Source organism: Pipistrellus hanaki, assembly GCF_964339955.1.
Source record: "Pipistrellus hanaki genome assembly, chromosome: X".
NCBI lineage: Eukaryota > Metazoa > Chordata > Mammalia > Chiroptera > Vespertilionidae > Pipistrellus > Pipistrellus hanaki.
Genome location: NC_140524.1, coordinates 6,174,280 through 6,195,998, shown reverse-complemented (window position 1 = coordinate 6,195,998; position 21,719 = coordinate 6,174,280). Strand labels below are relative to the sequence as shown.

The following is a 21,719-nucleotide window of genomic DNA, read 5'->3' as shown; positions in this document are numbered from 1 at the left end:
TGCTTACGAAGAGGTGTGCGCACACCGAGGGGCGTGTTCCAGCTCTGGGAGAAGCTGAGAGCCGGGGTTAGAACTCAGAGCTCAGAGCGGAGCCAGCCATGGAGTGGGGCGGGGTAAAGTTTCGCACCCTGCAAGGGGCTGTCGAACTGGAGGGGGCGGGGCGCCCACGGGTACTTTAGCCCTCCAAGCTCAGGGGCACAGACTGACCAGACCTGAGGCGGGGGGAAGCCATGGACCGCGGGGCAGCCTCCGCCCCCGGCACTGCCCCGACCCAGGATGAAGAGCAGTCCTCAGAATCTTCAGAGCCGCCACCGTGGCCGCCGCCGCAGCCTGCTCTCCCACCGCTCCACGCGCCTCCGCCAGAGCCCACACCACAGTTCTGTCCAGAGCTTGCTCCAGAACCCTGTCCGGAGATGACCACAGACCCAGAGCTGGTTCCAGAACCAAATACAGAACCGGCACCCGAGCCGACTCCAGAACCAGCTACAGAACTAGACACACAGCCAATCTCAGAACTGACCCCAGAACCGGCCCCAGAGCCGGCCCCAGAACCAGCCCCAGAACCAGCCAGAGAGTCCTGCCCTGAGCCGGCTTCAGAGTCCCGTCCGGAGCCGAGTCCAGCACCTCAGCTACTGCAGTGTCCAGCGATCGCACCAATGACGGGTCTGAAGACCTCGGCATCGCCCCGAACGCCGGTGCCCTGGTCTCATATAAAGGTAAGAAAGGGACCCCCTGAGGCAGGCGAGGCAATGGCTTTCGGGCTCTGGGGACCCTGGGTACTTTAGCATCCCCTTTGGCTGCCAAGGACCAGAAAAGATGCTCAGAAAGATGCGGGGACAGCAGAGTGGGAAGGGGTTGGGAATCGGGAAGCAACCTGTGGAAGCGAAAGTGAGCTATTTGGGGCTAGAAACGGGGTGACCGCATGGGGTGGTCATCGGGACAGTTTTTCCCCAAGGGGAGAAGTGACAGTGTAGCGAGCACCTCGGTCTTGAAAAAGAGACGGGAGATGCTCCCGGGGAGCGCTAGAGACCTAAAGAGGCGTTTGGGGCTGGCCCGGGATACACGGGATGGGATGTAGTGGGGACAGCAGAACACACCTCTTCGAGGTGGTCACTGCCGCAGAGGCCCAAGCTGCGGAGCCACAGCTGTCTGCTTGGCACCGTCCCTATCACCGGGGAGGGGGTCCTCAGCTGGGGCATAACTGGTGGTTCTCCAGGGAGGTGCCCTGTGCCTCTGTCTGCTGCTGGACGCTGGCACTCCGGGTGGGGATGAGGGGATGGGCGGTGTCCACGCACACTGCAGGGGAAGGGAAGGGAAGGGTTCGCCTGGGAGGAGGGGGTGGGGGGGACATGCGTATGTCGGAGCCACCGCTCATCTGTCTGCAGGATTTCCCAGCAGGTAGGTGCAATCACACTGATGTAGCAATGGGTCCCTTGACAAGCAAGGTGACTGGCATCCTGCACCAGGACCACTTCAAATGGTACCGGGGCCCCGGTTTAGCGGCGTGAAAATAAGAGTTGCTATTTGAGAGCACGTACATGGGAATCCTCATCTCTTCCACTCTTTAGAGATGCCTTCATAAATGATTCACTTAGCCGGGAAAAGAATGGAGGGTCCGCGTCACTGGCCCGGGGATGGGGGCGGGTGGGGGTGAAATGAAGACGGTTATCAATGTTTGCCGTGGACCCCAGAAGCAAGTGCCTGCTCTTCAACCGGAGTCTGTCTTTCTTGCTTTCTCTGTACTTCCCCTACTCTTCCCCTCAACTTCGCTCCAGCAGACTGTGAAAAATCATGGTAATGCATACATACGCCTTCATTTAGCTTCCCCTGCAGGAAAAACAAAACACAGAAACAAACAAATAACATACCACACCAACAATGCCCATTCTTCCTGCTGCGTAGCAGGGCCCAGGGACAAGGCTCTGGAATGCTTCTGCTGCGGACCGCACACTTGTAGAATGTAGGGGGAGGGGGCACAGGTTGGCATCCTGCAAAACAGAAAGGAAAGCAGCCTTGGTTGCTTTCTGAGTTGTGAGCAGGGAGGATTGACTTTGCAAAATAATTGCAATATTAAACGACTAAAAAAAGAGAAGACCTAAAAGGGAAAGTTTCGAAGGGGAAAAATACAGATGTTTAAAAATAAATAAAACAGGATTGTAGGAGGCTAAGACCATTTTAAAAATCTAACAACCCTGCTCTCACCAGGAGGTGGGTCTCTCCCCTTCTTACAGGGGCCATTCCCTGCAGTGATCTCCAGAAGGAAAAGGGCAGGGCAGCTAGACCTGGAAGGACACTCTAACCAGGTGTTGCTCTTGTCTTTTTAAAAAGAATTTTCATAAAGCCTGTGAGAGGGAGACCAGTAGTGTCTACCTGGTCCGTGGCCTTCTTAAGTGACATTTTGGGAATGTGGCTGAGAAACTAACACCTGGGGCCTTAATTACCAGGCTGACTAGCGAAATTCGAAATTCAAAATGCGTGGTCTCTTTGACCTCCAGAAGTCTGCCTGGAGGCCAGAACTCCGGGATGAGCCCTGTGGCAGTGGGAAAGTGTCTCTCACCAGCTTGACTGGAAAATGTCTGTTGTCAGACAGATAAGGAGAATCAAGGTAAAGGTAATCAGGTTAGCTTCCTCTATATAGTACCCATTAAGGTGATTAGCTCAGAGGCACTTGCTGCCCTGGCAGAGGACCCCGACCCCGACTCTCCTCCCCCCCCTCCACCCTCCCCCCAGAATTTGACTTTGCCCTTGATAGAGCTGGTCATTCAGTCAGTCAGTCACGTATCTTGCAAAATAAGGTTAAGAATCTTGCCCTAGCCAGTTTGTCTCAGTGTATAGAGCCTCAGCCTGAGGACTCAAGGGTTCCAGGTTCGATTCCAGTCAAGGGCACATACTTGGGTTGTGGACTTGGTCCCCAGCAGGGGGTGTGCAGGAGGCAACCAATCAATGAATCCCTCTTAGCATTGATGTTGCTATCTCTTTATCCCTCTCCCTTCCTCTCTGAAATCAATAAAAATATATTTTAAAAAAAAAGAATCGTGACTATCCACTAAGGGGGCCATGTAGATGAATACATCAGTGGCCCTAAAAGATTTTGAAAGATGCCAATTGTTTCTGCCTGAACCCTTCTCCAACACTCTAGTTGTTGCTATGCAATTGCTTGCTACAGATGGGACCACCTCTTCAGTGGTAGGACCATTGTCTGCTGTATCCTCCTTCATTGTCTGCTGTATCCTCCTCAGCAAATAACACCCCACAACCAGCTGACTTAACATTCAAAGTAAACAGGTTTCCATCTTACCTGGGGTGGCATTGTTCTCAGACACTGCTTCTTTGAGGCAAACTTGGGGGGTTGGGGAGAGGAAATAAAGACACAGGCCACACACATGTGCTTGTGTACGTGTACACACACACACACACACACACACACACACACACACATTCAGAGATCAAAACAAAATACAGTTCTCATCTTACAATAAAATTCTACAATTTAATGGCAAGTATAGTCAGGACCAGTAGCCATCCAACTACCCTGGTAAGTCAAAGAATGAAATGAACAAAACCCAGTGTTTGAATGTGACTGCAGATTTCTCCCAGATAATTATGCTGACTGGTATTGCAGTAAAAATAAATAAATAAATAAATAAATAAATAAATAAATAAAATACACAGCATCTTCTAGAGTGTAAGTCTGCTTTTGGGGTTTGAGAACACACTAATTGCAAATCTATGCCAAGAGTCAGGGTAGAAACTGATAAAGGGGGGTTCATGTTTTCTTTCTTTCAGAATAGCTACCAGGATAACAGTCGGTGAACTAAACCTGTCTATTTCCTTCCTTTCTAAAATATTTTGATTTCCAGGAAACGAGCCGTTGTCTCCCACCTGGTGGCAGTAAGTGTAAGTAAGGATGTGTGAATTGGTTCTTTAACAATGCTATAACTCTCTAGGGGGGAGTGGAACGTATAAGACATGGACCATGTTTGTTTTTCTCCATTCAACTATGGTTGAAGGCAGTTTATATTTTAATTCATTGGATTTTGATCAGCTAGGAAATTATAATCACATCATACAGGTGATTTATGAAAATCTGAGAATACATTTTTTGTGGCATATATTTCTAGGGTGGGAGGGTATCTGTGTGCCACTCTTAATGATTACACAGCAATTACCCTTATATCCCAAACCATAACAGAACTGTTTTCTGATATTTTTTTTGCACACATTTTCTTGCAAAGTAGCAAGCATTTGTTCATATGATATCGGGTCATTTTTATCTGAATACATTATCTTGCCTATTTCTGAGCTTCCGAAAAGTAGATATTGTCTCCCTCCCACCACCTGGTACAATTCAACCCTCCATATTTTTGCTTAATAAACACTTGCTGAAGCTTGAAACCTATCAAATCCATTTCCAGCAATGATGCAGAGATGGCTGCTGTGAATGAATAAAAATGCATTTTCAATGATTTCAGAGTAAGAAGTAAATGCTTTCTTAAATAGCCTGGAATTCATACACCTCGAGGGAATGCAGTCAATCTTTCCATTTTCAGAATGAATGTTACAACCATAATTAAGAAGGAAAGTACTAACAATTTCAGAAAATGTTTTGGAAATTGTCCTTATCCTCTGCAGTCCCGACAGCAGCAGACCCAAGATGATGTTGTTTGTTTCAGGGGTAATAAATTTTTATCCTAAATGAACAGAATACCTGCAGTGATTGTAGATTTGAATGTTCAATCTGTTGAAGGTCAAGATGAAATTGCCTTCATTCCTTTTAGGTTCCTTCCCCCTTCCTCATAAGGTTTTGATCATATCTGACTTATTTGGTATATTCTGGAGCTCCTGAACATCTGCGGCAGGATGTTCTGGAAAAGATAATGAGATATTTGGTCAGTGGTCTTTCTTTCCTGGAAGTACAATTCTTAGTGCTTATGAATAGGGCTTCTGCAGGGCTGTAGCCCCAAAAGAAAAGCTGAGCCATTACCCCAACTGCTTACAAGGAGAGGGGGGAAATCCATAGAGTCCAGGAAACCATTCAGGGGCATTATAATAAGGATTATAGAATTCCTTCTGCTAGTATGGCAATTTACAGTATGCTTTCTTTTGCATTATCAACTCTTGTATTCCCTTGAAGAAAGCAGCAGGGTGGAAGAGGGTAAAATTAAATTTGACACCTAAATAACAATTTATCATGTATGGATTTTTAAAATAATATCTAATATATGACTTTCTGTGACACATAAAAATCTTCATTTGTCTAAAGACAATCTTTAAGCTGACATTATATCAGTCTTGCTTTTTTCCAAAGCAGTGACTGCTGTTCCCTGTCTGATGCTCCCTGAGGGGACCATCATAGAACAGGAGCCTGAGAAGGAAGGAGACGCTGCACAAGACCCTGAACATATTACTTCCCCCAAAAGACCTTTATTTTGGAAAGAAAATAAATAGAAATTCTGTTAGGGATATGGTGTCTAACCTTTCCAAAGCCTGCTGACTGTAATTTCCTCAGTGGAAAAAAATAAATTAAGTATTAAAAAAAAAGAAAGCATCCATTCCTAAAGAGAGATGCCCCCACCCTCAGCAAAACAAATAAACCTTATTCTCAAAATAGAAAAACAAATTTATGAATTAAAAAAATGAGGGAAAGGAACAGTGACCCCAGATAATAGAACTCATTCCTCCCCTGAATTATTTTAAGGAAAAAAGGAAAGAATATCTAAGGGGACCGGGTCCTCACCAAAGCCCATGAAAGTTATATCCTTCAGAGAAAAATTAAAAATTAAAAGAAAGATAAATCACTCCAACCAAGCCAAATAGTATTCCTAACCTTAAAACTTAGACACTTTATTTGTGCCTCACAGCCCATGTCCAAACCCTCACAAAAATTATGGAGGCAAATATAAATCTTTGCGGGAAAGGAGGGAAACCAATCTCACCAAAGCTCCCTAATGTTATTTTTTTCAATTATATGAAATTTCCAGGATAGGCAAATCCTTAGAGACATAAAGTAGATTAGTGGTTGCCAAGGGCTGGGACAGGGAGTTGGGGAGGGGAAAAGGGGGAGTATGTGGGGGGTGATAGCTTAAGGATACAAGGCTTCATTTGGGGGTGATTAAAATGTCCTGAGATTAGATAGTTGTGATGGTTGCACAACCTTGTGAGTATACTAAAAACCACTGATGTGTACATCTTTAAATAGCGAATTTTATGGTGTTTGAGTTATATCTCAATTTTAAAAATAGGTAAAGACAGAGATAATTTCTCCACCTTCAAGATAATGAACCTACTACCTTCCCACAAATAAATGAGCAAACGAATAAACAAGAGGGAAATTTTTTAAAGGAACTAAAAGGGAGAGAAATCCTTTAAGACTAGGGCCTCCATTCTCAACAAAGGAAATAACCTTCACTTGTGCACACACACACCTCTTATTTTTTTCTCTTGAGAAGAACAAACAAACAAAACAGGAAATATTTTTTGTTGTTGACAATATTATAGATGCCCCCCATTTCCCACCCTCCTTTGCCCTCCTCCACCAGGAAGATCCTTTCAAAATTATCAGTTAATGAAATTTACTAAACCCTCCACCCTAGATCTACACAAATGTTTTAATTTAACAAAAAGAAAGAAATATGAAAGGACAGGCTCCCTGATCTTAAATCTCTTGAATTTTTAATTTACAGAAAAGGGGAAAAATAGAAATAAATCACCCCCCAAGAGGAGATGACCCATTCTCACCAAAGCACATTAACCTTATTATTAATATATACTTTTCTTAAGATGTCAAAGGAAATTAATAATAAAAGGGCATGTATGGAAGCGGATATTATCAATGAAATAAAAACAAAATCCTCTTAAAGAGGAGAGATGCTCCATCCTCACAAAGACCCAAGGACTTTTTTGTGTGTCAAAATGCAACAAAAACAAATGCAATTTTTAAAAATAATAAAAGGAAATCCTTCTAATGGGAGCTAACCCAAATTCATCCAAACCCAAAAGCTTTATTCTTAATACAGGAAATTTTAAAATTGGAAGGATAAATATTATAGAAAAGGTAGGGAAACAAAACCAAGCAAGTCTTAAGGAAAGATGTCCCTAGTCCCTTTTCTCTCAAAACAAGTGAACACATTTTTATTTGTGAGTGAGCAAAGGAAGAAAATGAGTGGGCTGTTTTAAAAGAGAAACCTCCTATTTAGGGAATAAGATTCCACTAAAGTCCCTAAACATTTTTCTCCAAACGAAAAGAAACAGGAAGCCCAGCTGGTGTTGCTAAGTGGTTAAGTGTCTACCCATGAACCAAGAGATCCCCACCCAGTTGTATTACTGGTCAGGGCACATGCTCAGGTTGTGGGCTCGATTCCGGTAGGGGGTGTTCAGGAGGCAGCTGATCAATGGTGATCTCTCATCATTGATGTTTCTATCCCTCTCTCCCTCTTCCTTCCTCTTTCTTTCTCTCTAAAAAAATAAAATCAATAATAAAAAAGCATATTAAAAAAATAAAGAGGAAGAAAGGGGGAAAGAGAGGGAGGGGAAGGGAGAACGAAAAAAGTAAAATAGGGATAATTTGTAAAAGACTAAAAGGGAGAAATTCTCCTCAAAGAAGGTGCAGCAATGTCTTATAGAAGATAATGTATATTATTCCTGATGAGCAACTCACTCCACCTCTGCCCCCCCAAAAAAGAAAAAAAATCATCCCAAGGAGGGCCCCCTAACCTCATTAAAGCCGATGGCCCTTCTAGCTTCTCCAGAAAACTTAGTTTTTAAAAATGCAAATTATCCAAACCTAAAACGGTGCTTCCTCAATCTCACCAAAAGCAAGGATTCTTTTTATCCAGCGATTTTTTTTTAAAGAAAAATTGTCCCATCATAAGAAGAGATACTATCAACTTCACTAAAATCAATAGACCTTATTCTTCTCCACACCCAAAAGGAAAAAAGTAATTTTAAGAGGAAAAAAGAGAAGTCCTAATGGAAGGCAAGTTGGCCATAATCTCACCAACACCGCTGAACTTTATTCCCCTAAAGAGATTTGTAAAGGAAGAGGGGGAAAAAGAGAGAAAATCTTTGTCTTTTAAGAAAAAATGCCCTCTGCCCACCCCACTTGAAAGACCAGAAAGTATTATACAAAGAAAAGGTAATATTATTCTAGAATGGTGCCAGTGAACCTTACATTCAGCACCCGAGGCTGAATGGTAGTAAAACTTTAATCTCAGCCTGCTTTCTTCTCTCCCCCAGACCATTTCTGGTTACCTTCCCATCAGTCAGTCTGTGCACTCAGGAAAGGCAAATCCAATCCATGGAAAACAAAACTATGATGGCTAACCTTCTAGGGAAAAATCATACCTCTTTTCCAAACCAAACAGAAACGATTTGGGGATTGGCTGCGTTGCTGTTATCTTCTAATACAATAGAAACCCAAGAGTTGAGATAAACTCTAAAGTAATGACACTCTTACTATCAACTTCCAAATCAGAGGCAAACCCCTACCTAGCAGAGAAGGACCCTTAGCCAGTTCAATAATGAGGTTTTACCGTGGTTATCTATTCATGTGCTCACTGTTCTGTAGGGTGATGAAGGGCTCAATTTTTACAAGTATATAAAATTTGAAAGTCTTATTTATAAGCAACGAATACAATGAAATGTTTTTCATTTTAAAGCTTCATTAACTTATTTAAAAATTAAATTGAGTGCCCACTGTATGCTCTATCTGTTTAGCACTGAAGATTCCACATTGGGCACAATCACATAGATGGGTCTTCCTTTAAGCAACTCTGGAAAATGAGATACCAAAACAGATATCTATGGAGCGATTATTTGTTTTACCAGATGCTTTACTAGATTCTCTCAGCATACATCTTCTTTTACAAAAATTTAATGTAATAAAATAAAGGAAATAAATGCTGGTTTCAGATAACGTGAAAAAATCAAAACTTTTTAAAAGTAAAATTTTGTAGCACCCCACCTCTCAAGAGATAATTACTGTAAATATGTTTTAATTTTTTATTGATTAAGGTATTATATATGCCTCCTTACCCCCCCATTACCCCCACCCCACTCCTCTTCATGCTTGCACCCCCTTGATGTCTCTGTCCATTGGTTATGCTTATATGCATGCATACAAGTCCTTTGGGTGATATGTTATTTAATTTCTCTGAATATATCTATATATGCTCATAGTCCACAATAGGAACATGTTAGGGAATGTGCAATTGTATCTCAGGCTTCCCCCCTACCCCAGTCACTTCCCTAATTGAAATCAGAATGTGTGTATTGTTCTACATTGTTTTTAGAAAAGACTTGTTAAATTTAGCTTTACGTTAATCTAAGCAGATGCCTGAATATCAATGATTAACATACTTTAAACATAACTGTTCAGGGATCCCTTTGCAGTATAAAGCAATGAGAGTATTTATTTTATGTAAACACAATAGTTGTGTCTACACAAACAAATACCCCATATACAAATGGCAGTTTGAGCCCACACTTACTAACTGCGCTTTTTTGGACATCCAGATTTCATTTGTCTAGCTAGCTTTTGTGACGGGTTTGAAGTAGGTGACCTGGAACAAAATCCACCTTCTTTCTACTGTTAAATTCACAATAGGAAAATCTAAGTTTCTGAGACTTTATTGGATTCTTTTTATTTATTGAATGAATTTAACACATGACACTGTGTAAGTTTAAGGTGTACAGCATGGTACCTTGATATATTACAACATTATTGCTGATATAGTTATAATTATCACATAACATAACTATACTATATTATTATCTATATTCATTATACTGTGCATTAGATCTTTATGGCTTATTTACTACTCATTACAAGGTTGTACCCTTAAACACCATCACTCTTATCCCCTCCCCATCCCTGGTAACCACCATTTTACTCTATTTTCTTATAGATTTAACTTTTTTTTTTAGATCTCACATATACATGACATATAATACTTGTCTTTCTCTGCCTGACATTTTGATTAACATAATGTGCTAAGGTTCTACTAGGTAATTTTTAACAGTATCTCTTTAATACAAAGTTAGCCTGAATCATGCTCATTTGGGTACCTACTACCTAGGAAAAAATACGTATGTGTGAGGACATTACCAACAATTGTAAGGAAACAGAATATTCAATTCATCCAGCTTTCATTAACCAAATGTGGTAGAAAATTGAGAGCTAATAAACTACACAATCCAACCAAGGTTTAATCAGTAATTTAAAAGGCAAGTGTAATGTGGTATTGCATAGACCAGAATCTTTAGCTCTGTTGGTAGTCCTTAGAGAGCATTACAGGCATTAGTTAGCTGTTTAAGCCTTTGCTTTAAAGAATCTGTAGAAAAGAAATTGGCTTCTTAGGACAGGATTCCCACCCCATTTTCTCTCTGATAGCACAGGGTGAGGCACCTGACACTGTGGGATTCTGAGAGAAGTGTGATGCTCCCGCCAGCAGCTTTACAGCGTTCTGAAACAAGAGGCAATGGTTATGGGGGCTGAGGACACATTAGGAAGCATTGTTTCTACCTGTTCTCTTCTGCGGGTTCGCAGCTTGAGGCAGGCAATGAAGGTATCTGCTTTCCTTTAAAGTGAAATTGTTAATCTCCTTCACTGTGAGGAAAGGCACTTAAAATCTGGAAAGTTTTCATGAATCCCGGGTTCTCTCGATTGAATCCTCACTCTGCTTGAAGCTGGCTACGACATCACAGCACTATTCTCTGAACCCCAACTCTAACCTCTAACAGAAGTCTCTTAGTTCCATTTTAGAATTACCTTGATTGTTCAATTTCCCTTAATAGGGGTCATTACATTTATTATGTACCACTAACATTATTTCGTGATTTGTTTACATCACTGTACATGTACTTTGCAGTATAAAAGGAACATTGTGATATCACTCTGTGAAACAACTAGGCATAAATACCAAAGAGAAAAATAAATGAGTCTACAGAACAAGATTATTGATTTCAGAAAATTGACTAGTTGGTGCCCTTCTCACTAACTTCAATTAATATTTACTGTGACCATTTCCCTCCCGCCATACTTGAGTAAAAAGATAAGTTTGGGGTTTTTTACTCAGAATTTTGGTAAGAGACTGTTAAGACTAATTAAAATGATAATGTTAGCATTTTCATGGTCTCCTTTATTTTAATTTACTCATCTTTGTTGATAAGATCTCTAGGACAATTTGGGGTTGGGGGCTTCACTGGTTTTACATAAAAATCAAAGCCCATAATTGTAGTGGCTCCCTTCATGGTTTTCCTAATACATATATTGCTTTTCATTAGTGAATCTTCCTTCTAGAAATTCCTGGGAAAGTCTTGCTTTGCCTTTCCATCCTCCCTCATCAACATTAAACTTTTTAAAGAGTTCCTTGACCTCTGGTCTACTGGTGGAAAACAAAGCTAGACATTTATAGGCAGCTTCAAAGTTTACTTTTATTTGAGGGGTGGAATGTTTGTGTCCAGTATTGTATGACATCACTGTAAAGTGCACGTAAACATATCTACTAATTAGTCCACTACGTGTTCAATAACAAAGCAATTGTGGTTTTTTTTTAAATTTTACAATATGATACGTGTTTGGAGGATTGTTACATGAATATTTTAGAGTGTTTTCGTGATGTTTGAGGAAATTGTTGGCGTTTTTGACATGGTACAGGAATTCATTATTACTTTTCCAGTTTAGAATAATAGGATAAAGTTTCCCACTATTGAAAATTCACTATCCAACAGGGATAGGTTAGATTCAGCTATGAGAAACTGCCTGATAGCAAATTCACTTTGACATGAGAAATTTAGGGGGGAAAACAAAGGAGTTGTTTGAGATAAATGGGAGGGATTATGTCCTCCTCAAACCTAGAGAAAACAGGAATTCAATTAAGCGGTGACAGTGAAAGATACCAGGTAGAAGCAAGGTTATGCTTGAATTGGGCAGGTGAGGCCTTAGTATACAGAGTTGGGGGGTGGGGGGGGGAGCCAGTTTGATAGAATTACAGAGCACAGACTGAAATATTGTGGAAAGTAAAGCAGGTGGGAAAAAGTCCTATTGAAACCTTGAAGGCAACTGACAAAATTGTGTATAGCATCTGACTGAGGAGGTGCAAGCACATTGGAGGGCTATTAATTAGTAAAATAACGTGGCTAAAGTGGAAGGTTGACTGATGGGACATATAATTAAAAACTAAATTTTAATTTTTTGTATGCTAAATTTCAAACTAAATTATGAAAACTAAAAATTGGAAAAAATAATTACATTATCTAATGTCCTTTTTTCTACTGTTTTGGGACTTTTTTGACCCACATTCCACTTTTATAAGAGTCTGGTCTGTTTTCTCTATTTCTACATCAAAAGTAAAACAACAACAACCACCCATGATGGAATCCAGTGAAACCTTTTTTCTTCAGTATTGTACATCCGTATAATGTCCTAAAAGGGCCTTTGGGATTCAACTAGTCCAGTATTTTGTAAATCTTTTTTTAGCAGAATCTTTGCATCTTTTTCTCAATGCGAGCCCATTATTTAACATAAATACAAGAAATATTTCATTTGTCCTCTTCTGTGGTAAAATGGGCTTCTGATGTACCTTCCCAAATGTTTAACCTAATAGGAAAGTAAGATTGCACTCCTTGCAAACTGATTTTATTACTGGCTTCTTAGCAAGGATGCTGGTGATGTAGGAACACATTAAATGGTAGAGAGACGTAAGTCCAAGTTTAAAATTTGGCCTAAAATATTCCAGAAAGTAGATCATACTCTCCAGGAAGCATGTCCATTCTTGAGATTTCCTCTCTCCCCCCACCTTAGGAATGTTACAACTATCTAATAAAGTGGTTTGTCATAACATGCACTGTCGTTGCTCGTAGGAACAGTTTTATTATTGGGGATTGTGTTTCTGACCAAGGACAGCATACAAAGTGAATTGTAGATATATCTAAAAATACGTGGTAAAATCCTGTTTACAACTGTAAGCCTCTGTAATAATTTAAAACAGCAAAATTGTTCCAAGTCCTATAAAATGGGCATAAATGTACCGTACACATTGATTTTGTAAGATTCCCCAGAGTACTATAGAGTGTACACACAGCACATAAAAGATCCAATTTTACGTAAATTAAATGTATTGTTATTATTTATTTAGAATCTGTACTCTGTCTGTATCCAGAAAGGATATAAAGTATTCTGCAAAATTAAATGCATATAAAACAGGACAATTAGGCATAAATAAAAACAGGACAAAAACAATTCAAAGCAGTGGTGAATGGGACTTTAATATACTACTTATAATAAATCCTAATTACACATTCAATTAGCAGCACTTTTGTTTGCTGCCTTTGGTGGTTGAAGAACTTAGGGGAATGATCTGAGATGACTCAGGCCTCTATAAGTTGGTATATGAAAAAGTTGGAGCCTCATTTTTATGCAATACATCTTGTATTAAGCTGCAGCAGCCATAATATGAAGAACTAAAGTTTGCCAGGATTGTGGCATAGGTGTTAATTAGCTCTCCTAGAAGGCTGCAGGCTCAGGTTATTTTGGTGTGCTTTCATTTCTAATATCCTCATGTATGTTTCTGTGAGGCATATAAATATGGAACTTTCTCAAATAAAATATTATTGCAAATAAATTTTATTTTTCAATAAATTCAAATGGTATCTTACAGCCCAGGAGTTCAATAGTTTGGACTCTCTAGATTGAAAGTTACTTCGTGTTGGTTCTTTTTTTTTTTAATTATTATCTTTGTACATATACCATTGCCCTCCCCCATACCTGCCCTCCCTCCCGAGTTTTGTGTCCATTGGTTGTACTTATATGCATGTATATAAGTCCTTTGGTTGATCTCTTATCTCCCCCAGATCTCCCTAACCTCCCTGCTGTAATTTGACAGTCTGCTTGTTGCTTTACTGTCTCTATATCTATCTTTCGGTTCTTCAGTTTATAATGTTCTTTATCATCCATAAATGAGTGAGGTCATGTGGTGTTTCTCTTTCATTGACTGGCTTATTTCACTCAGCATGATGTTCTCCAATTCCATCCAGGTTGCTGCAAATGATGAGAATTTCTTCTTTTTTATGGCAGCATAATATTCCATTGTGTAGATATACCATAGTTTTTGGATCCAATCATCTGCTGATGGGGACCTAGTCTGCTTCCAAATCCTAGCTATTGTAATCGTGTTGGTTCTAATCATAATTCTACTTACATAGCTGTGCAATATACAGTAAATTGCTAAATCTTTTGGTGGTTTTGCCTTTCTGTCCCTTAAATGAAGCCAATAATATGCTACTGACCCACCTCAACTCATCAGTCTCCTCCATTGAGTCTTAACTGGTTTCCCATCTGGACTAGGTGCCCTGCCTCTGGGTTACCATAATACCCTATACAAACCTCTGCTTCTTTTTTTTTAACTTGCATGTTTGACATTTTTGAGATTAAGAGGCACTTTTACATAAATTATCTTTTCTTTTTTTCTCTACTTTATTTTTTTTATCACCATTTATCCCCCATATACCTTCTTCCAACTCCTCCCATCTTTCCCCCCCCAACAATCACTACACTGTTGTCCATGTCCATAAACTCATACTTTTTAAATTTTATTTGCTCAATCCCTCCATCACCACAACCCCCCCACCCAGAGCTGTTTGCCTGCTCTCTATGAGTCTGTCTCTATTTTGCTTGTTAGTCTGGTTTGTCCACTAAATTCCACATATGAGTGAAATCATATGGTACTTGTCTTTTTCTGACTGGCTTATTTCACTTAGCATATTTCTCAAGGTCCATCCATGCTATCGAAAAGGGTAAAATTTTCTTCCCTTTTTATGGCCAAGTAGTATTCCATTATGTAAAAGTATCATAGCTGTTTTATTCACTCATCTACTGATGGACACTTGGGCTGCTTCTGGATCTTGGCTATTGTAAATAACACTGAAATGAACATGGGGGTGCACATATCCTTTCAAATGAGTGTTTCTGGTTTCTTCAGATAAATTCCCAGAAGTGCAATTGCTAGGTCATAAGGCAGTTCCATTTTTAGTTTTTGAGATAATTCCATACTGCTTTCCACAGTGGCTGCAGCAATCTGTATTCCCACCAACAGTGCACAAGTGTTTCCTTTCTCCACATCCTCTCCAACACTTGTTTGTTGATGATAGCGATTCTGACAGGTGTGAGGTGATAGCTCACTGTGGTTTTAATTTGCATTTCTCTGATGATTAGTGACAGTGAGCATCTTTTCATATGGCTATTGGCCATATGTATCTCCTCTTTGGAGAAGTGTCTATTCATTTCCTTTGCCCATTTAAAAATTGGATGGTTTTGTTTTTGTTTTTGTTTTTTTTGTGTGTGGAGCTTTATAAGTTCTTAATAAATGTTGGATATTAACTCCTTATCAGATGTATCGGTAAATATGTTCTCCCATTCAGTGGATTGTCTTTTCATCTTGTTGATAGTATCCTTTGCTATACAGTACTTTTTAGTTTGATGTAGTTCCATTTGTTTATTTTTCCTTTGTTTCCCTTGCCTGAGGAGATATATCAGAAAAATATTGCTATAAGAAATATCTGAGATTTTACTATCTATGTTTTCTTCTAGGATTTTTAAGGTTTTGGGTCTAACATTTAAGTCTTTAATCCATTTTGAGTTTATTCGTGTGTGTGTGGTATACGAAAGTGCTCAAGTTTCATTTGTTTGCACATGTCTGTCCAATTTTCCCAACATGATTTATTGAATAGATTGTCTTTAGCCCATTGCATGTTCTTGCCTTCTTTATTGAATATTAGTTTATTATAAAGGTGTGGGTTTATTTCTGAACTCTCTATTCTGTTCCATTGATCTAAATATCTGTTTTTATGCCATACCATGCTGTTTTGATTACTGTGGCCTGGTAATATGATTTCTCCAACTTTGTTTCTCAAGAGTGCTATTACTATTCAGAGAATTTTGTGGATCCATATAAATTTTTTTATTATTTGTTCTAGTTCTGTGAAAAATGCCATTGGTATTTTGATAGGAATTGTGTTGAATCTGTAGATTGCTTTGGATGGTATGGGCATTTTAATGATGTTAATTCTTTCTATCCATGAATATGGTATATGCTCCCACTTATTTGTATCTTCTTCTGTTTCTTTCTTCTGTGTCTTATAATTTTCAGAGTTTCATAGTACAGGTCTTTTACATCCTTGGTTAAATGTATTCCTAGGATATCTCTCTCTTTCTCTCCCTCTCTCTCTCTCTCTCTCTCTCTCTCTCTCTCTCTCTCTCTCTCTCACACACACACACACACACACACACACACACACACACACACACACACACACATATATATATACATACATATATATATATATATATATATATATATATATATATATATATATATATATATATATATATATATATATATAATAGTAGTACACATAGGTCTCCTTTTCCCCCCCATTGACCTTCCCCTGGCCTCCCCTACCCCCAGCACATGCCCTCACTCCACCTCCATCCCCAGTCTCTTACGTCCATTGGTTGTGCTTATATGCATGCATACAAGTCCTTTGGTTAATCTCTTACCACCCCCCAACCTTCCCGCTGTAATTTGACAGTCTGTTCTATGCTTCTCTGCCTCTGTAGCTATCTTTTTGTTCATCAGGTTATAATGTTCTTTATTATCCACAAATGAGTGCATTCATGTGGCATTTTTCTTTTACTGACTGGCTTATTTTACTTAGCATAATGTTCTCCATTATGCTAAGTAAATAGTAATAATCCCTTCTTTTTTATAGCAGCATAGTATTCCATTGTATAGATGTACCATACTTTTCTAATCCACTCATTTGCTCATGGGCACTTAGGCTGTTTCCAAATCTTAGCTATGGTTAATTGTACTGCTATGAACATAGGGGTGCATATATCCTTTCTGACTGCTATTTCTGTTTTCTTAGAATATATTCTAAGAAGTGGTATTACTGGGTCAAATGGCAGTTCTATTTCTAAATTTTTGAGGAAATTCCATATTGTTCTCCACAGTGGCTGCACCAGCAGTGCATGAGGGTTCCTTTTTCTCCACATCCTCTCCAGCACTGGTCGTTTGTGGATCTGTTAATGATAGCCATTCTGACAGGCATAAGGTGGTACCTCATTGTTGTTTTGATTTGCATCTCTCAGATGATTAGTGACTTTGAGCATGTTTTCATATGTCTCTTGGCCTTACGTCTTCTTTCAAAAATACCTATTTAGGTCCCTTGCCCATATTTTGATTGGGTTGTTTATCTTCCTTTTGTTAAGTTGTATGAGTTCATTGTAAATGTTGGAGATTAAATCCTTATCGGAGATAACTTTAGCAAATCCTCACAGGCCAGGCTGAGGGACTCCACCATCGTGAACTGGGACTCTAGTATGTATATAAGATTTTTGGTCACTCTCTTCCCACCCTCCTCCCTCACTCCTCCCTCTGAGATTCATTGGTCTGTTCCATGTTTCCATGCCTGTGGTTTCTGCTCCTGCATTGAGCGTCTGCCCCCTGGTGGTCAGTGCACATCAGAGCTACTGGCCATTCGGCCGGTCAGCAGTCAGCTGGTCACTTAGGTTTTTATATACTAGTATATATAATATGTATATATAAAAGGCTAATATGCCGTGTCCAACTGTCCTACCAGTCGCTATGATGCACACTGACCACCAGGAGGCAGACGCTCAACACAGGAGCTGCTGTGATGCTCACTGGCCATTTACAGAGAAATGGCACCATGGACCTAGTGCCTACAGAGTTTTGGCACCCCCCAAGTGGGACACAGGCCCCATCACCACCTCAGAGTGACAGCCCACCAAATTGCAGCTGACACTGCCGATACCCCATGGCACAAAATGCAGCCCACAGTCCAGCTGGAAAACAATGGCTCTGGGTTCCAGGTAATGACATCATGTAGCAACTCCTGGCTTCTCCCTAGTGACAACTAGCCTCCTTACAGTTTCTTCAGCCCAGGAACACAAGTTGCTTTATAGACAGATAGAAGCATTTTACACTTTAACCAAATGTCTGTGAAGTGTTTTCCGTGCCTCATCTCATTTGATCCTCACAGAAGTCCTGGAGTAATTAGATAGGAGACTCTGTGGAATCCTACTTTCTTTTCATTAGCTGGAAAAATGGAGATTTAGAAAGCTTAGAAACTTGACCTGACTGAAAAGAAATAAGAAATGGTGGACCTTGAAAATGACTTCAGGTTTTCTTACTGCACAGAATATAGTCAAACACTGCTGCAGTTAAATATTTTACCCTTTGTTCTCCCTGCATGATCTACAATAATAATTTGCTTTGTGTTGATATTTACTGCTGTGTTGCTGACAATTACCTGAAAGAGAAGTTGGGGTGCTTCACTGGGCTGGAAAAAGTTTAGTAAAATCAGAAAGCAGGTCTAATTAAGCAAGTTTATTCTATATATATAAAATGACGAGTTGACTCATGCTAGTGCAATACATATTGTATAAAGCTCCTACTGGTGCCAATACACGCATGTGTTTCAATCTGTCATTGTCGATTGTGAATAGCGATATTAAAATATTTCTTCTAATTAATTTCCTTTTAATGTGCATGAATTTGTGCACCAGGCCACTAGTAGATTATAAAGGCTGAGAAATTAGATTTAAAACATGTGTTCTAAAAATAAGAAATATGCAATCTCAAACAAAAGAAATATGCAAATGCTAGCTCATCTCAGTATCATTTATATATGTGCCATGATACTCAGTGTTAACACTTTAGGTATATAGATAAGTTTCAATATATTTACCCAAAAAAATGGACTTAGCAATTCAGATTCATTATTCGTACGTGATGGTAGACAGGGCTGCCTCATAGCCAGAGGGGTGCTGTGTTTTCTAGCTTGCACAATGGAACACTATACGTAATAGCAGCCTTGTATTGATCATATGATCTTGAATTACTGGTCTTTGGTCATAAGCATAGCTAATTTTGATAAAAATGAAAACAATGAGTTAACAGTTCATTTAAGAAAACAAAATAAAAATTTATTAAAACACTCAAGCATAGCAACCCTAAATTTTATACTTAAGTATATAGAGAGCAGGATTAAGCACATAACTCGGTATCAGTTTCATTAATCTTAACTGATAGTCGTAATTTAATCTATTTGTGGTATCCTTTTCACCTTAATTGAAAAGCTCTTAACTCATTACCTCGATGATAGATTTCTCCTGTAGCTGGCACTTATATTTGGAGCTAGATGAAGTATGACTATTATGAGACTCTCCCTTTCTTGTGAGGACTAAGAAGCAACAACTAGACTTTGATATACCTTAGGCAATTCAAGTTTTATCAAAAATAGCTTTCTACTAATTACAAGAAAGCCTTGCCCTGAACTTGAAAATGGTCTGATCAGGAAAGAGAACATGAAGTCTCAACATAAACAGCAGGAAACTCCAATCAGAAGCAACAACTTCTCTCTTTTTTTGAAAAAACAATTTAATTTGAGAGAGGGAAAGAGAGAGGGAAAAGGGGAGAGACATCAGTAATGAGAGAGAATTATCAACTGGTCACCTCCTGCACAGTTGCCTCCAGCAAGCCCCCCACCGAGGACTGAGCCCACAATCGGGGCATGTGCCCAACCAGGAATTGAAAGGTAATCTCCAGATCCATGGTTCGATGCTCAACAACTCAGTCACACCAGCCAGGTCAACTTTTCTCTTAAATGAGATAGACTTATACCTTTTCTAGAATAAGTATTAGGCAGGACCGCCATATAAAGTTGTGTTTGTACACTATATGAGGCTGCCATGTCTAAGAGTGGGACATCTTTCACAAGTAGATAGATAGATAGATAGATAGATAGATAGATAGATAGATAGAGATAGATAGATATAGATAATAGATAGATAGATGGATAGATAGATAGATAGATAGATAGGTGATAGTTAGATAGATGATAGAGATTTCTAACAATATTCCTGCAGGTGGCAGTCAAGTGCCTATAGAGCTAACAAAATTGGTAATTATAAAAACTTTCTGATAAATGAAAGTAAAATATGGTTAGCAAATAGTGCCTTCTTCTGATGTGTCCAAAGGTGTCTTATGGGCTCATCCTGCTACTAATTTCTTACATTTAAATGCAGTGGCTCCCTTAGGAACTCCATAGAATCCTATAAATCATGTGCTAAGATCTGATATACAAAAGTACTTATTTTACTACATATTACATTCAACCTGAGCATCAGATTAAAACAGAAACCTGTAACAAGGATTTGAAACAAAATTTCTAAGGGTGCAGACACATCCATGGATACACACTAGTACATTCACTCCCAGGAACATACCCAAGTACATATAGTCCAATAGTTGAATAGTGAGATATAAAACTGAAACTTACAAACACAAACAGCAGTGTTGTATTAGCCAGAGGGAAGGGGGATCTCATATAAGGTGACAAAAAATTTGACTTTGGGTGGTGGACACATGGTGCACTATACATACTTGTAACACGGAAACCCACACCTGAAACCTATATACCACATTAACCAATGTCACCCCAGTAAGTTTAATTTAAAAAGGAAAAGAGGAGGCTCTTTTCGCTTGGATATTTTCCTAGAGAGATTTTTCAATCAGATAGGCGAGGTACTAAGTCAATATATATATATATATATATATATATATATATATATATATATATATATATATATATATATATGAATTTTCCCTTTAGATGTAGAACTAGATAAATGCCATTAGATTTTAAAGCTCACTTTATCATTATTTCACTTAGAAGAAAATTATTTTGTGTTGCCTTTCCTTCCACCCCTTTTGTTTTGAAGTTGCTACCAAAGAATACTGACAACTGTATTTTCCTACTATTCCCTTGTAATTTGAGGTTGCAGTATAGCATGGCAGACACAATTTTTGATGCATGGATTTATATCCATGAGAAGAAGTGGATAGAACAAAGACATTCTGATTATGCATTAATATTACAACAACATTTTCTACTATAAAGATACCTGAGCTTTAAAATGAGATTTGGCTGCTTTGACAAGGTCTCCGAGGTCCTATTACTCTTTGTAGTGGACAATTTCATATATAACCAACTCTCCATTACTGAAAATAAGACAGATTTAGGTATTTAACCCATGGTGCCAAGTAGCCTTGAAATTTCATGAAGGAAGCTCATGCAGGCCTTGTCTCTTGTCCTCTGGGACATTCTCAGACTCAGTAGTTTAAACAGAACATTTAAATTCCAGCTAGAGTAATTTAGATACTGCTTAAATGGTTGCGTTTGCTAAGCACACACCTCAGAAGACAGGCAGCACTGCACTTCTGGGGAGTGTGAAGCAAATTAAACCTATATATCATCCTGTAACAGGATCAAGTTCTGTCCACAGCTGACACTTCGTGAAAGCTGCCACTTAAAGCCCACCAATAGAACAAGGTGGGAAGTATCAAAATGTCAGAGTACCAACATCGAGTTACCATCATACCTCCACTCAGCTGAGTTGGTACTGTGTGGATTATAAATGAAATCTGGACATTCAACAACCAGTATATGATGAGATGATGTCATTAGAAGCCTAGAGAATAAAGAGAAGTTTCCAAGACACACTCAAACATAGCATGACTTGGCTTTGGACTTCTAGCAAATGAGAGTGTGTGTTCAAGCCATTCTAGTCAGGGACTCTCAAAAATAGAATATATTTTTACATATTGAGTCAAAGCTCTATCTTAGTTTCAAAT

General features: G+C 39.2%; 1 protein-coding gene across 1 annotated transcript in view; it reads left to right on the top strand.

Moving 5' to 3' along the window:
* Nucleotides 1-230: 230 nt before the first annotated feature.
* DGKK (diacylglycerol kinase kappa) overlaps nt 231-21,719 on the top strand; it is a gene marked incomplete at both ends in the record, with an annotated part of 129,038 nt that continues 107,549 nt past the window's right edge. Inside the window, one exon of the mRNA XM_084870818.1 lies at nt 231-716. Within this exon, the coding sequence (XP_084726944.1) occupies nt 231-716 (486 nt within the window). The remainder of the gene's footprint in view (nt 717-21,719) is intronic.